This window comes from Parus major, chromosome 2 (genome assembly GCF_001522545.3).
Source record: "Parus major isolate Abel chromosome 2, Parus_major1.1, whole genome shotgun sequence".
Lineage (NCBI taxonomy): Eukaryota > Metazoa > Chordata > Aves > Passeriformes > Paridae > Parus > Parus major.
In genome coordinates, this window is record NC_031769.1 from 52013289 (window position 1) to 52029969 (window position 16681).

General features: G+C 40.6%; 1 protein-coding gene across 7 annotated transcripts in view; it reads right to left on the reverse strand.

Moving 5' to 3' along the window:
- TNS3 (tensin 3) overlaps positions 1-16681 on the reverse strand; it is a 166131-nt gene that overhangs the window by 19266 nt on the left and 130184 nt on the right. For all 7 annotated transcript variants that reach the window (XM_015618189.3, XM_015618188.3, XM_015618184.2 and 4 more), the window contains 3 exons: positions 4392-4563; positions 1379-2013; positions 663-749 (listed from right to left, as the gene is read on the reverse strand). In XM_015618189.3, the coding sequence (XP_015473675.1) occupies positions 663-749; positions 1379-2013; positions 4392-4563 (894 nt within the window). The remainder of the gene's footprint in view (positions 1-662; positions 750-1378; positions 2014-4391; positions 4564-16681) is intronic.

A 16681-nucleotide genomic window follows, 5' to 3' on the forward strand; every position in this document is an offset into this window, starting at 1 on the left:
GTACTCGCTCCAACAGGTCTGTCTATGTCTTTCTTGTATGCCAGATGCAGTACTCCAGGTTCTTTTAAGTATTCGTTTTCACACAGGTAAAAAAAAGCTTTCTTCAGTTGACTGAATAATACATCTACATATGGAAGTTTTTTATCTGCATCATACAGATGTTGTTCTACAGTAGTGACCTTTAAGAAACAAAGTATGTCACTTGACACTGAAATTCAGGCTACAAAATGACTGGTGGGTGAGCATGCTTTTGTGATGACCTAGCTAATGAATTATTCAGTGATCATGTCAGAACAGCACCCTTAAAAGGTTTTAGAGAGCAAACAGCTGTTTGGTATTGTTTCGTGCATATCTACCATTCAAAAATCTGAACCTTCACAACAAAGAGCATTTGCAGCAGCTACAGCAGGTAGATCTGTATTACTTCATAGTTCTTTCAGTTAGGCTAATAATTTGTCTGATTAACTGAATATTTTTCAGGACTATTTGACTGCCCTCCTCACTCAAACTCAGCCTTTCAACAAAAGAAACTAAGAGGAATTGCCTGTGGCCCTCCTAGGTTTTATATTTTTTTTAGTGATCAGGTATGAATCTAAAATTGAGAGTTCACCAACTAGGTTTTCTATGAATAGGTATGTCAGAATATGTATCAATTTATATACCTTGTTCTCTTGAAATATCTGGCTTATACCAGAACTTGGATGTGTCCTGAACAAATTTTACGGTCACATGTTTATCAGCTGTGTTTTCTGTGAAACAAAAGGGAAAAAAAGTCAAGAATTTTTTTAAATACTAAAGTGTTTTTACTTTTCTTTCCAATTTCTAATCATCACAATTACTCAAAAAACTCATCATTAGGATAATTTAAAGAAACTGAGCTGTTTTAGAACCAGCAAATATAATAACACACACTAAGATTCTGAAAGCATGTTCAAAGTTTCATTTTGCAAAATCCATTAATTATTAAAAACTTTTAATTATAAAGCCGTATTAAATACAAATTTCTTAACAGCGCCCAACGAACGCACATACACATATTTAACTTTTTTTGGCACAACTGTAAAAGGTGCAGAGAGAAGCCAGCCCTTTTTAACAGAAACTGGATTCAACACTGGTCCATTGTAATCTGACAGCTGAAAAGGTAGGCTGCCCAATGGCTGACTTCTAGGAAGCACAGGAAGAAATCTGAAGCCTTGTTTTCTGAATAATGCATCCAAAGGCAGTGAACTGGCACCATTTACTACAAATATTCAAGTCCTCTGTGCCATTTTCATTCCACTACTTTTTCTTTCCTCTCCACTTTTAAAATCCCCGAAACTCTTTTTATAAACTCATATAAAATCTAATGTATTTTGTATTTCTCTGATACAGAACCTACCTGGCACTGGGGAAGGGCTTAACATTTTTGAGAAATCTGGGAGGACATTTGGGAAGGGAATGCTGATTGTGCTTCCACTGTGAGGGCTAGAGAAGCCACTTGAAGAAGGTGACACAGAGGCAAAGGAACGTTCTTCAGAGGATCTCTTCTTCTCTGGAAGAGGCGGCTGAGCATGTAGGCTCCCTCCATGCTGATGCGGAACTGCACTGTTCTGGCTGTTGTGTCCAGAGGCCACTGTAAGAAAGTTTTGTGTCAAAAAGTCATTGTCATCAGCACTTGCCACTGATGAGCTCAGGGTTTTCGATGTGCTAGCATTGGCTATGCAAGTAGCTTGTGTCTCCTCCTGGGGGGAGCTACTGTTCCTGGTACCGCTGGAGCTCAGGTTGGCACAGGCACTGCTGCTGATAGCATGTTCTTGGTGTGGCTCTGCTGGTGAACTGTCCAGGTTGCTCAGGGTGACAACTTGCAGTGCTGGAGTTTGGAAATGAGACAGGAGAGAGACATCCTGCACAGCACTTGAAAATTCAGAAGGCACAAGGTAACCTCCTGGCTGCCTGGTGTTTCCCATTGAAAACTGGGTTGACAGGGAAGCATTAGAGCTGCTTTCAAGCCAAGAACATTCTGCTGCAGAAGAGCTGTAAAAAACAAAAAAAAATTAAAAATTGAACACAAAAGAAACCCCAACAGCCAAATCATTCCCTTAAAATGCTACTGTACAACTTGTACTTCAGTGATCACTGAAAGCAATGAAACATCACACCCAGGATAAAAATCTCAAGGGTGCCCTTTGAAAACATCCTGGACCAGGTAATGCAGCTGGATCAAGGGATTCTAGTCTTACCCAGTAACTTCTTCAATGTATGTTCTGCTTTATCTCACCCCCCCATCTAACCATGTTGATGGGATAGTTTCTGAGTTTGCACTGTAAACGAGTCCATGAAATTAGTGACAGCTAAAAATACTTCTACTTCTCCCTGTTTGAGGAGGTTAGTTTTAACATGAATCAGTTTAGCAAGGCTGTTTGCAGCATTGCTCCACATATAGTGGTCCCGATGAGTTAAGTGCTACCTGAAAAATAGCAGCAGAAGACAACAATTTCTTATGCCAAAGCTGCATAGAGGTAGAGGTTTACAGAAGAAACCTGGCATGGCTATACCAGTTCTTACATGCAGAGTGTCTTATCCTCACCAAAATAAAACTGAAAAGAAATGGCCTGAGGAGGTGGTTATGCACCATCACACAATAAATCCATAACCATGATAATGGTAAGAACACACACAGTTCACAAGGAATAACTTGTGACCAGGTCTATTTTAATACAATTTATATTCAAAAAACAAAAAAAGACAACAAAACAAAAACAAACAAACAAGCAAAAATATAAAGGAGGCAGGTCCAGTGGTTAATTTATTTGACAGTGGAAAAATTCTGATTTATAGAATTAAATATTTCAACAGCAAACACTCTGTTTTTCTACTGGGTAGCAATTCTACCTGTTCACGTAAAAGATATAAGAAATGTCCTTCCAAACAAGATAAACTAAGCTTCTGATGAAATCATCTGATAAAAGTTTGTCTCCTTGCTTCTAAAAATGAAATGCCCTTAGGCTGTAGCTGGAAAATATTACTAATATTACCGAATCCAGAGAGAACAAACTCATTGGAAAATGCAAAGGGAAAAAGCTGACATAAAATATATATCAAAAAAGAAAGGATTTTTAATTAAAAGGGAGCTGTGGAAATGAATGCTAGTAGATTTAAACAGCACAAATTATAAAGGCCATTAAAGAAATGGAAGGTAATCAAAATGAAGAAGTCATCCCTGCAAGGAAAAAACCTCTGGAGCTGTAGCTATCTGCTAGGTGAAATAAAAAATTGGAGAAAAAGTACTTAGAAAGAAGGGAACAAAATTCTCTAGATAAAGCCTGATGTAGGAATGTAAACTTGATAAAGACTGAATTGCCTGATAAGCTTTTAATACATATCCACTTGTAATTGTTACATTGCCTCCTCTGCAGCAAATACCAACATATTTTGTTCTCTCTTACGGTTCACATTCATAATCGCACAACCAAAGCATTCTTTCACAGTCTCAGTACTGACTGAAAATGAAACCAAATGGATTGGAAGATAAACAAAAGATACATAGGTAACAACATACTTGACCTACTCACTCACACTCTGACACTCAAACCAGAAGTATTCCCAAATACTTACTGTGAAAAAGAAGCCAAATAGCCAAAAACAAGAATAGGATAATTAACCAGAAAGGAATGTTTTTGCAGAGTGATAGAGAAGGCAGCTTCTTCAAGTGTCATGTACCACCTTTTCTACTGAGTAAATATAACATACAGCTAATTACACACATTAATGACCACACATTGTTATGGTCTTCTGAACACTGCAGAAGTAACTAGGGACTCCTTGTTTGTTTGCGGCTTCTTGCCATTTCTTAGCTTATGCCATAAGCTCCTTTGGACAAGGCCTGCTTTGTACATTTATACTCTTCATGCCCTTTTCCAGAGCCCTACATGTTTGCCACAATATAATTAAAATAATAAGCCTGCTGAGCAGTTGAAAGGGAATCAGCTATACACCACCAAAGCAAATCTACTGACATTTATTGACTAAAAACATATGTCTACAGTGAGAAGAATGCTCCCCTTTTCTCATATGCAGCTTATTCCAATGTGAAATTTCATGACATGGCTTTATGTAAAACATCAGAGAAGCCAGTTAAACACACACAAAAATATATATGAGCTTGTGCTAGCACAAATAACATAACTGATTTTTGTCTTCCCACTTATCTTCAAAGCTATTTGTGTCCCTGGCATGAAAGTAACGCCTGTGTATGTGTTAAAATCCAGCCAATGGACAACATCAACATTAAATGCCACAACCCACCTCAAAGTTCTTAGAAAATGGTCTGCAATTAAGATGCAAGCATAACATTTTGGCTGGGAACTATCATTATGAGAATTAAACAATAATGTAGCAGAATATTTTCCTACCTTTCTGCCCCTGGGATAGGACTGCTACTTGCAACAGTACATGAAGATGAAAAACATCGCTGAAAGGAGGGATCAGTCTGCATGTTGGCCCTCAGCAAAGAAGAGTTAGTGCCCACAGTGCTGTCAGACATCACCATAGGGAGGTTAATGGCTTCTGTGTAACTTTGAGACTCTGCAGCAAAGAAAAAAGGGAAATGCAAATTTAAAAACAACATGCATTTTTATGAATCTTGTACTGAAAAAAAGTGTTCATTAAATAATCTGGTTTTCTCTTAATAAGATTATAAGGAAGAGTTTTTGCTTGTTTGAGCAGTAGATATTATTTCACAAAATTATGTTGACTGCTGAAAACATCCAGCAGGTCAAATAGCAGAGGGAATAGAGATTGCAGAATTGCTACACTCAGACTGTTTGATCAGTTCTCCAGAATACATTCTCTGGCCCTAAAGATGAGAATGGACCATTTGTTCCAAGATACTTTGCATTTCACAGTCCACAGTGTTAATCAGGTATGTCTAGTCAAGTGTACATTTGCAGTTAAAATACCAGTAGAAAACTGTGTGTCCTGTCCCTGTCATGACAGAGTTAATTTCTGCAGTACACAGTAGGGGGCATGGCCAGGACCTGGAGTTATCATACGCCACCTCATGTCTTTGCTGGTGGTGGGGGAAAAGGAATCTCTTCCAGGGAGAAAGAGTCCTTTCTGGTCAAGAAAACACAGTGGAGAACAGTGAGGTGCTGGTGGTAGCAAGCTGGAGGGAGGGTCTTGGGGGGGGCTGAGGTCAAGCTCTTTGGTGTGTATCACTCTCTCTTTTCCTAGTATTGTTGCTCATACTGTTTGTTTTCTTATCTCACTGCTGTTTACAGTAAATTGTTCTTATCTCAACCCATGATCTTCACTTTTTCATTCTGCCAGCCCATTCAGTCCACTTGGTGAATGGGGCAGGGGACCTGATGGATAAGGACACAGATGACATTGAGGTACTCACAACCTTCTTCATATCAGTCTTTATCAGTAAGACAGGCCTTTGGGAACCTCAAGCCCCTGAGACTACAGAAAAATCTGGATCAAAACATACCCTCAGTGGAGGAGGACTAAGCAAAGGAGAACTAAAACAAACTGGATATACTTGAGTCCATTGGGGACTGAGAGGTTGAAGACACAAGAGCTGAGGGAGCTGGTTGACACCCTGGCAAGAACACTCTCAATAATCTTTAAAAGGTCTCGATGACTGGGAGAGATTCTTAACAAGAAGAGAGCAAGTATCCAAGAAAAGTATGAAGGATGATCCAGGGAATTGCAGGCTTGGTTAACCTAACCTCTGTTTCTGGAAAGGTGATTGGAACAACTAACCCTGGAAACCACTTCCAAACACATGACAAAAAAGGGATTGAGAGCTGTCAGCATGAATTTACAAAGGGAGAATCATGCATATCCACTGAGGTAACTTTCTCCAGTAAACTGACTAGCTTAGTGACTAAGGGAAGAGCAGTGGATATTCCTTATCTTGACTTTGGTTAGGCTTTTATTGTGGTCTTCCATAATATCCTCATAAACATGCTGACAAAAAAAAAGGGTTACATAAATGGAAGTGAAATCCAGTAAAAACTGGCTGAGTATCTGGGCCCAGAGGCTTGTGATCAGCTGCAGAAAATCCACTAGAAAGCAAGTCATAGAATTATACCCCAGGGCTGATACCAGGACCAACAGTCTTCAACATCCTTCATTAATTAACAACGTTGATAATGGGATAAAGTTTCATCAGCAAGTCTTGCAGACAACAGAAAACTGTAAAGAGTCATTGACAAACCAGATGGTTGTGCTGCTATTTAAAAGTGGGAGAAATGGGACAAAAGGAATCTTAAGTTCAACAAGCAGAAATATAAACTCCTGCAACTGAGAAGGAATAATCTGTGGCACCAGCACATGTCGGGGGCTGATTGGCTGGAGACAGTTCTGTGGAGAAGGACCCAGCAATACAACTCCATGGCAAAGGTGGGCAATAGTATCCCCGCCTGCATCACAAAGTGCTGCCAGCAGGTCAAGGGAGGTGATCCTTCCTCCCTGCTTAGCATCAGAAGCCACATACGAAGCTCTATGGGCTCCTCACTACAAGAGAGACCCGGATTTGCTCCAACAAGTTCAGCACAAAGACACACCATCACTGGGACTGAAGCACCTTTTATAGTAGCAGCGGCTGAGTCCCAGACAGCTGGGACTGTATGTCCTGGAGAGAAGAAAACTCAGAGGTATCACTGTGTATCATAAACCTTATGGAAAGGCATGAAGATGCCTTTTGCTCACAGGACAAGAAAAGGACACAACTGGGGTTGAAAGGCAGTTTAGTAGCACAGAGCAGCACGTGGTTTACCTGTTATACTGGTTTTGGCCAAAGCAGAGTTGACTTTCTTCACAGTGGCTGGTATGTGTCTGTTTTGGATTTGTACTTAACACTACTTAACAGCAGATAATACTGAGGTATTTTTGTTATTGCTGAGCGAGTCTTACACAGAGCCAAGGCCTTTTCCGCTTTCCATACTGCCACGCTGGCAAGGGGGTGGGAGGTGCATGGGAGAATGGGAGGAGACCCAACCAGGACAGGTGACCCCAACTGACCAGAGGGATATTCCAGACCACATGACATCATGTCAGTAAATAAAGTGGGGGGAGGAAGGGGAGGACATTTGGAGTGATGGTGTTTGTCCTCCTAAGTGACCACTACATGTGATGGGCTCTGCTCTCCTGGGGATAGCTGAACATCTGGCTGCCCATGGGAAGAAGTAAATTAATTCCTTGTTTTGTGTTGCTTTTGCACATGGGGTTTTTGCTTTCCCTCTTAAGCTGTCTTCATCTCAACCTATAAGTTTTCTATCTTTTACCCTTCCAATTCTCTCCCCAGTCTTGGTGCTGGAGAACCAGCAAGCAACTGCATTGGGCTTGGCTGCTGTCTGGGCTTAAACCATGACACTTGTGCAGCTACAGTTTTCAGGTGTGACTTTGTCCAAACTACACAGACAAAGCAAAACAACTGTAAGCTTTATTTTCTAATAGCCTGCAAACAGCAGGTTACCAGGGTAACTGGTTTCTAAACTGACTGAAATATGAAATATGTTCAACTTAATTATGCTGGACATAAATACTATAGAATATAGTTAAACAAATGCATTTAGATGAGGAACAATGTGGATGCTATTACTGCAGAGCTTTATACAGGAAAAGTTTCACCTTGGTTTTTAGAGGTACACTTAAATAGCCAGTCAAGCTCTAATGGGGATTACATTTAATTATTCCATATTAGCATTAAAAATTCAATACCTATTCACATAGGTCCAGGTTCAACCACACTGTTTTCCATGACAGAAGGCTAAAATACTACAAATACCCATGCAGCTGAATAGCTTAATTCACTTGAATAGTCCTACTGACCTCAACACTGACAGGACTGAAATCCAGTAAGACAATCACAGATGAAACAATCTGTCATTATTGTCTCTTGAGTTGATACACTTCCTAAAAATAAGGGAGGGGTGAAAAAGAACCCAATGGAACAATTCCATTCCTACAAAGAGTTAAGATCACACTAATGCATATTTTCCATAAGGAAACCTTCCTAATGTAAAAAGCCACTGAAAACAAGTCAAAATGAATATTGTTTTCCCTTCAATTCATGGCAGAGCTTGGTTCTGCTCTTACTTGAATGAGAAGTGTGCAAGGTACTTGAAAGATATGTCTGAGACAAAAAAATCTGCAAGTTAATGCCCCAATTATAAACCATCTGAATTTGACATATAGCACACACTGTACAGAGCAAACATTTAATTAAATGAGGGAAACAGAAAACTACCTTTTAATAGAAACTGTCTTTTAACTAGACCATTACTTTAACTAAATTCGTAACAGCCACAGAAGTGAACTTTAAGGACATACTGCAGAAATGTTTAGTGTGGAAGAGCTACAGAAATCCAAATCTGTAGTTATCTACCGGATCAGCTACATTACAAGTCATTCTCATACTGGTGCAAACAGTCATGAAAGCTGGCTGCACAAGCCCATGTTGGTCAAATTGAGTTACGTATGAAGACTACTAGAGCCTCTCCAGAAACACAACTTGAACAAATCTCCAGAGACCAGCATTTGACAAAATATCTCAACTACAATAGGCATCTCATCTCTGCAATTGAACTTGCTCAGATGCTTCCCAATTACACTGCAGGTTGAGATTATTCTGCTTCTGAATGTGAGAAGTTAATGTATTCCCCACAGGAATAGGAATTACAATCTCCAGCTTATCATGCTTGCTTGTTTTCATACCTCTGTCTCTGTTCTCCTGATACCAGACTATACAGGGGAGTTACTGGAATCCAGGGGAGTCTGGGGGCAAGGATGGGAGTGGCACTCCTTCTGAAATAGCTTTAAATCTCTAAATACAATCTCAAATACATGCATAAGAGTTAAACTAACCAAGCAAATTCCACTCCTTCTTCCACAGGCTTGCTTGAATAAAGGATCCAAGGCTTGACTCTTCCCTGTTTCAGGCCTTGGATTGTTGCTATTATCTCTAGAGTTCTATACACTGCATGAGGGAGGGACCACCATCATGCTCACAGATGTATTTCACACCCCATTTTCACAGGTGTAAAATACTAAACATAAGAGTGAAAAGCCACTAGCAGCCAGGCATGTAAACTGCAGAAAAAAAACAAACTCGGTGCAACTCTTCCCAGGCTAGAAAGAAGTATATCTTAAAGGAACTTCCCATGAAAGCAGCCTTGTTTTTACTTCAACTAAAAACAAACCTTCTGGATATTTCAACTATGTCCTCTCATTGTCTGATGCAGAGTTCACTGGTCAGCCGTTAACCCTTTATCTCACAGAATCAATAATTCTGCAATTTCATAGCTTCTACAGAATTAACTAGCCTGGCACATTTGACAGAAAGAAAAGCATCAGTGCTTCTTGGTACAGGCCCCTACCATGCCATTTATAGCTATGAAAACACAGACAATGTAAAAATACAGCTCCCTACTTCAAGAAGTGGCATGACAAAGCTGGGATCTTTCATGTTTGTATCTCTTCATGCACCCAGGTCAGACCTACATTTACTATCACTGATGATCAACTTTAAAGGCAGGACCTTAGAAGGGAGCTGGACTCTGCACCATACACTACTGAGAAATGACATTAAGAAAAAAAAAAAAAAATACTAATTGTGCCAACACGCAAGGTACAAAAATATCCAGCTCACTCTTCTACTTGGCTGGAACAGGTAAAACCAGTGGAAGTTTCAGGCTTTTTTCAGTTGTAAGGAGAAACTGCTGGGTGTGCTGACAACACAGCCATATAAAGTAAGATCTTACAGATTAACCCGTATTTTAATGCACTAAACCTGTTGAAACAAAGAAAAAGGAAGCCACCCCCCTCCCCCCCCAAAAAAAAACTATTGAAAAAGAAAAACCCAGAGTAGCCACACCATGGTCCAGATAAAGATAGGTAACAACATTCCTCTTCTTGCAGCAGCTGAAGGGCAAAATCACCTCATGCCTTTAAGGACTATAATACAACAACAGCAGGGAAGTAAAAGCAGTCATTTCACTACCATACCTTGTATTTTAGTAGGTTGTCATACATTTCAGACTTTGTAGTCCTTTTTGTGAGAAGGTGATCATTAATGTGGATCTATCAGCTTGAAAACTTAAGTCAAGATCCTCAATTACATCTTTTGGGGAAAGGAAGCTTTAACTCAGTGTTCTGCTTCCAAAATGCTGAGCTCACTACTTCATAACAATCTGTGGTGAGCATAAAAGCCGAATGGACAGAGAAAATAATCCTGCTCTGAAGCAAGCCAAAGTAATGGCCCACTTGAGCCAATTAACAAACTAACCAAATCCATTTGCACTGTAAGATTCTTACAGATTATCTATCTTCCCTTTCACTCCCTTGCTCTTCCAAGTACAAAGGTGCCAAAAATATTAAGAGAGAGCAAAAGCTTCTCTTGCTTTCAGTCAAAGTATTTACTGAAATTCTGACCTTTGAAACTTACATTCTGCTCTTAATTTCACAAAAATACAGTGAACCAAATTATTCCCTTATATGAAACCCATCAACTTTGGTCACACTGTTCCTTCCTTTTTGCAGAATATGTGGAAATCAATAAAGGATGCTTAAAGTCTTGTCTTTTAAAACTCCAGATTCCATGAAATGGAGTAACTTTATTGTGTCTTTTGCACAGTACATGCTTTCCTATTCAACGTAAGTAGCTCCACATCTCATTTAGAAGTACATGTCATGTACCAACACAAAGACACCTGCAGTTCCCACACTCCCTGAGAACCAACCAATACCAAGCAGAGAAAATGTTACAGGGTTTTTCCACATTTCTGAAGGAAAAGACAAAATTACTATTGCTTGGAGATTCTGCTAATGCCTGTTTGAGTGGACCAATTCTCTTGGCAAGTATGCAGTCAGGCTGAACCTGGGGCAAGTCATTAAGACACTGGCTCTAGCATCCAGGTATTGACCTCTGCACAAGAAAAGGTCAGCTTCAGTTGCTTCATCCGAGAAGAATGGAGTATGTGGAACATACGTGGAATATCTATATATATATATATGTACATTAAAATACAATAATGGAGTGGCTGACCACCTCAGAAATAAAACAGCACATCTGGAGAAGCAGTAAAGTGTTTGTCAGAGACATTTATCTGCTGGAATAAGAAACACATTCAACAGTTAGAACCCGAAGTGCTAGTAATTAAATGTAATGTAAACTGAAGGTTTTTAACTTCATGCAATTATTTATTGTGTGCATTTAGAAAGCATTCACTGTGTTTTGAGAGCCTTTCAAACATATTTAGAATTTTTAAAAAATCATTCTTGCCTTATGCCCTAAAGAGAGCTGTAAATCATCCATGTCACCCCTTGAGGAAACATCCCTGGCACAGCAGTCCTCCCCAGCAAGCACTGGGTGAGGAAGGCTGGCACTTCACCACCATCAGGAGAGACCCTGGCCTGCTGGCAAGATGCATGACAAAAGTGGGAGTGTATTGGTACATTCCTGTGTTCTCCAACTCCAAGCTCCCATAATAGCCTGCCAGTAACAGCCAAATGCAGCCTCTGAAGCTATGCCAGGTGTCAGTTTATCTCCAGGCAACCACAGGCTTACACAATTAACTGCACTTACCCTCTGCCCTCTCTGCACAGGGATCAGACTAAAAAGGATGATTTACCAGACCAGACTTTAGCCCACCCTAAAGCCTGTACTATATGGCTTCATTTCTGAGAAAATGGCTAGACTGCTTTACAGATAACTTGGTATATCGTACATTCATTCAAACACCAAACTACAAATACCTCCTATTTGCTGAAACAGAATTAACAATACAGTATCTTCTAAGCAGCAAAATCTTTATCATGACTTTCTGAAAGGCTTTCTTATACCAATTCATTTCATCCTCCCAAGCAGTAACAGGAGAAAAAAAGAAACTTCCCCAAGGACTAAAGCAATCAGTTGCATATGTCTTTTCATGTATTTTAAAAGATCTTGCAGATGCTGTGCTACTAACTTCAAGCAAGTTCTGCTGTCTTAGGAATGCAAATCAGCTGCAGAGGCATTCCTCAAGACTTCCGGGTCACATGTAACATAAAATGCTACATTTATTAAAACACTTTTTAAGAGAGAATCACTACCAGTACATAATGCATAAACAAGAGAACCCCTATTCTGTTTCTACGTGCAGCATATCATTCAGTGGTGAAAAAAAAATCCAATAAAACAATTAGAACACAATTATAAACATGTCCACACTAAGTTTACACAGCAAATTAGTAAAATGGCTTTAGAGACAGACAATTCCGTTCTTATCATGGTTTATCTCACAATGGAATTTCAGACATTCACACTGCTGAATATGACAATTTTCATCAAACTGTAAAATTAAATTGCAATAGTTTTAGAGAAGAAAAAAATGAACCTATGAAACATGAAAACAGAACCTTCCAAAGTACAGTAATGCTTTTTCAAGCAGAATGTGCTGAAAGACCAAGCACCTTTTAAGAAAAGAATAAATTATCAGCCTTATGTTCCAAAGTTCATTATCCATTAAAACTGCTTGAAATGTTGGAGATGTAGGTCTAAGACATCTGTGCTGAATTGAAAAGTGCCACTCATGTCTACTGACATACACTGCAAAGCCAAAGGAAAGGAGGCAAGGCTGAAGGCAGAGGGGGAAAACTGAGTGAAAGAAGGGACAGAGCTTGGGCCTTTTTGGCACTTCTGAGAAGCAAGTGCAAAGACTCGGTGACATTTTCTATTTTCTGTTATGACCCTATATACTTTTCCTAAGGTGAAAGAGAGGGAAAGAAGGAGTTTAAACTCCCCTTTTCCTGTCTCAGTCCAGTTCCCTGGTGCCATGAGGAACCAGAGAGGTCCTAGTATGCAGTTTTTGATGTCTGAGGCATACTTGCCTCACAGAAGAAATGGAAGCAATCAAACTGATGTCTAGACCTTCTATCAAAACTTTCACTTTGGTCCTGTTTTTCTGCTATGAGAAAAATTCTGCTAAATGTGACAATCTTCAACCTGTTCACTTTTTCAGTCACTTGCCTGCAACAAAATGCTGAACGCAGCTCACTGCAGCCTGAATAACAAAATCGAGGGCTGCTTTTTGATTGTTCAAGTAGTACACCTAAACCATTTTATTTTAAAACCAGAAAAAAAAAATCTGACTTATCAAAGGCTGCTTTTAATAACCTGGAACTGAAACTAGTAAAAACAAACTCAGTTTATCTTCAATGTTGTTCAGTATCACAAAACACACTACCGAGAAGTGACGCTCTTGCATTTTTTTCCTGATCTGTCTCTCGAGAACTGTGATTCAGTAACTCTCCTTTTAGGGTTGCAGTCTTTACCCAAGCATGTGCTGCTACTGCCTGAATTGCAAAATTGTTTGAATTAAGGCAGTAGGAACCAGGCTCTTTATTCTGGTGCATCCTGTACATTGTACCATATAACAGCTGCCTGCTCTGAGACTCCATTATATTTTTATGGAAAATTTTGATCTGAAGTAAGAAAGTCAGAGTGTTTTACATGTATTACACAAATACATTTTGTCTTGGATGCACGAATTAGACAAATCACCCTTCCAGTGCTAATGACACAATAAAGTGTTTTTCTCATTAAGCAAGAAAGCACAAAAACTATGTCACATTCCTCATTTAGGAAAGGCTCGTGTTTACAAAATCTTACACCTTTCTTGTTTTCAAAAAGAAATTCAGCACTGCTATAACATTACTTAGAACTCCTCAGCGGAGGAAAAAAGACTCAGCCTGGACAATTTTTTTCTACATAGACAGAGATTATGTATACTCCAGGCAGCCCTCATTTCATCTACTTTGAAAAAGGCCCACCACTACATACAAAAAATTACAAGGCTTCCTCGGAAGAAACGTGACCAGACAAAACTCTCAACCCCTGCCTGATGCCCTCAATCATCCCTCAGCGAATGCAGTAAACTCTCATACTGACAGAACTCCTTGTCTGCAAACCTTCTCCGTTTCTGCGTAGCCTCCCGAAGTTGTTACATGGCTACAAAAGGCGTAACTCTTCCTCCCACTTAATTCCTGCCGAGCTCGCAGCAGCAGCAGCAGCAGGAGCAGGCCGCAGGCTCCGTGCGTGCTCCCAGCTCCCCACCCCGCCAGCGGAGCGGCCGCTGCCCGAGGCTGCAGCTTCCCTCAGTGAACTCCCGCCGCCCTCCCCTTTCCCTGGGGTCACGTTCCGCTGCCGCGGTGGCGAGCGCGACCAGCCAAGCACAAGACCAACCCACAAAACGAGTTCGCAGACTTAGCAACGCGCTCAACGCAGGGGCGCAGGGAACCACAAACCTACCTATGGAAGCCATCGTGACGGCTCCTCTCGCACGGGGCTGTGCGAAATCGTCCTTCTTTCCCTCCGTGCCGCATGCTGCCCGTGGCTCAGCGAATCGAGGCAGCCGGGCGCGCCGCCCCGCCACGCAGAGACTCGGGAAAAGCTATTTCCCGCATCTGCCAGCACCCTCCGCTCTCCCTCGCGTGTACAACTTCACCGCAAAGCGGGATCCAGGGTCTGCGGCGAGAGAAGCACAGGCTCCCTTGTCTCCATACAGCCACCCAGATGAAGAATAGCCAGAGTTCACTTCATCCAGGCAGAACGTAATTCCCCGATAGTTGTTAGACTAGGCTTCCCGCTCGCTCTTCAGCTCGACTGCCCCATTCAGTGTATGCCTGCTGTGCTGACTCCACCTCATTTGCGTTTGCCTTGTTCCCCCCCGCTTTTCCCCGCCCGGCTCTCACCGCCTCTTGGAAGGCGAGCGCCGCTCCCAGCGGGTCCCGGGCTCCGCGCAGCGCCGCGGGGGCGGAGAGCGAGCGGACAGCACACGAGCCGGGGCGACTGGGGACTTGGCCTGGGGGGAGGGGTGCTGGTATTTGGTTGATTTGGGGGGATTTTTTTGAGTGTTGAGGAGCGGGTGTTGTTGTTGTTCCCCCACCACTTAATTTGGCCTCGCTTACTTGTTTCTTTCTAAGACTGTCAGACTGTCAGATCAGTGCTTTTTAATGTTGAGCAAAGCCCAGCTACTCTATTACACCGAACTGGCTCAACGCTCTCTGATATATTTAGCATCCGGAGCTCTGAATAGAGTTTTACTCGCTTCCCAAGATCACAAAACACGTGTAGCCTTACTGTGTTGCATTCAACATCCCCCTAGCATTGTTCTGAGCAGGTTTTATTTACAGGTCAGGAAGACGAGTGGAAACACTGCAGCTCCACAATGAGCAGCACATTTCCTTTTCAGATTTTTCTTCAGTGCCCCACACACCGTATTTTCTGAAAGGATGACTGCAGACAGAAACAAATACAACCATTTAAAACTTTCCCATAATGAATTTTTCTATTGCTTTCTATTCTTTCTACCAGCACCATGTTTTGAATGCAGGTACTAAACCGTTTTGATAGTATTAAAATACACAAGCTGTCTTGGTTATAGAGATGAGTATCAGGAAACTAATTAACATTTTGCTTTCTTTCACAGACCATAATGTAAATCAAATATTCCTTAACTAGAATATTCATTCATACTACTGTTTTCCTTCATAGTAGCTGCTACTATTAAACACGTTACATAAAGATTGCACATAAAAAAGCCAAATAGCAAAGGTTAGTTGTGATATATACCATATTAACAGGTAAAAAGAAGGGAAAATCCTTGCCACAGGCTCAGGTTATGCAGCAATTCAGAATTTACATCAGTTACTTTGATTAATTTCTTATACAACTACATTTTGTCTTGGATGCTTCCTGGCAGAGCCAGATGCAAACAGTCTTCACACTCCCATAAACAATAATTAGAGAAAATTTTTCTTCATAGAAAGCATCTCCATCTGTGTATAAAAAACACAGTAATCACAGGACCTTTGGATATCTCATTTCTTTCCTGATTTTCAAATCTTGAAAGCTTTGCTTGTTTGGCTATGTATCCTTGCTGAATTGGAAGGGAACAAGAATAGTAACCTTTAACAAAGAAGGTAACAGTGGTTTGAGATGACATATGAAGAAGGTTAAGTAAGAAACTTACTTTCCAAAATATTATAAGGATGTAATGTAAACAGAAATAATGTAATTAAAAGTATGAATATACTTGAGTTTTGTCAGCATTTATCAAATTCACCCTTTCTTAAGATTTTTTTGCATGGATCTTTCTAACAGACTCAGTTATAAAGGGCTACTCATCAAGAAAATCCCTCTGACATGGACAGTTAATAACAAAGAAAAGGGCACATAACAAAAATCTCACTTTTTGCTTGTTTTTCTGTCACAAATTTAAATTTTCAACCAGAGGAGATTTTCTTCTTCAAGAAAGAATAATGTCTGAAACTCTAAAGCCAGAAGATAGAAAGGGTAAGGCTGGTTGTACACAAAAGAAGAGCTAGGAAAAGAAGGAAAGGCAGTGAGGAACTGATTTGGTTTAGGTCAGCACAGTTTGTAAGATATGGCCATCTAAAAAGGAGAAAGTCTGTTTTTTGGCAAGAACTGGTTTCATGTCTGTTCCAGGCACAGCACAGCAACCAGGATCAGGGCTTTCAATCTCTCCCAGGAGGTACCAGTGTACAATTCTCCTAGATACAGTACATCAGTTCCTGGTTTGATCAGCACAATTACACTGCACAATTTATCCAAAATAGTTTAAAACGTAGGGCTTGAATCAGAACATGCACCTTTCTCCAACAAGAACCCCTGCAGAAGAGTGGCTGTGTCGTG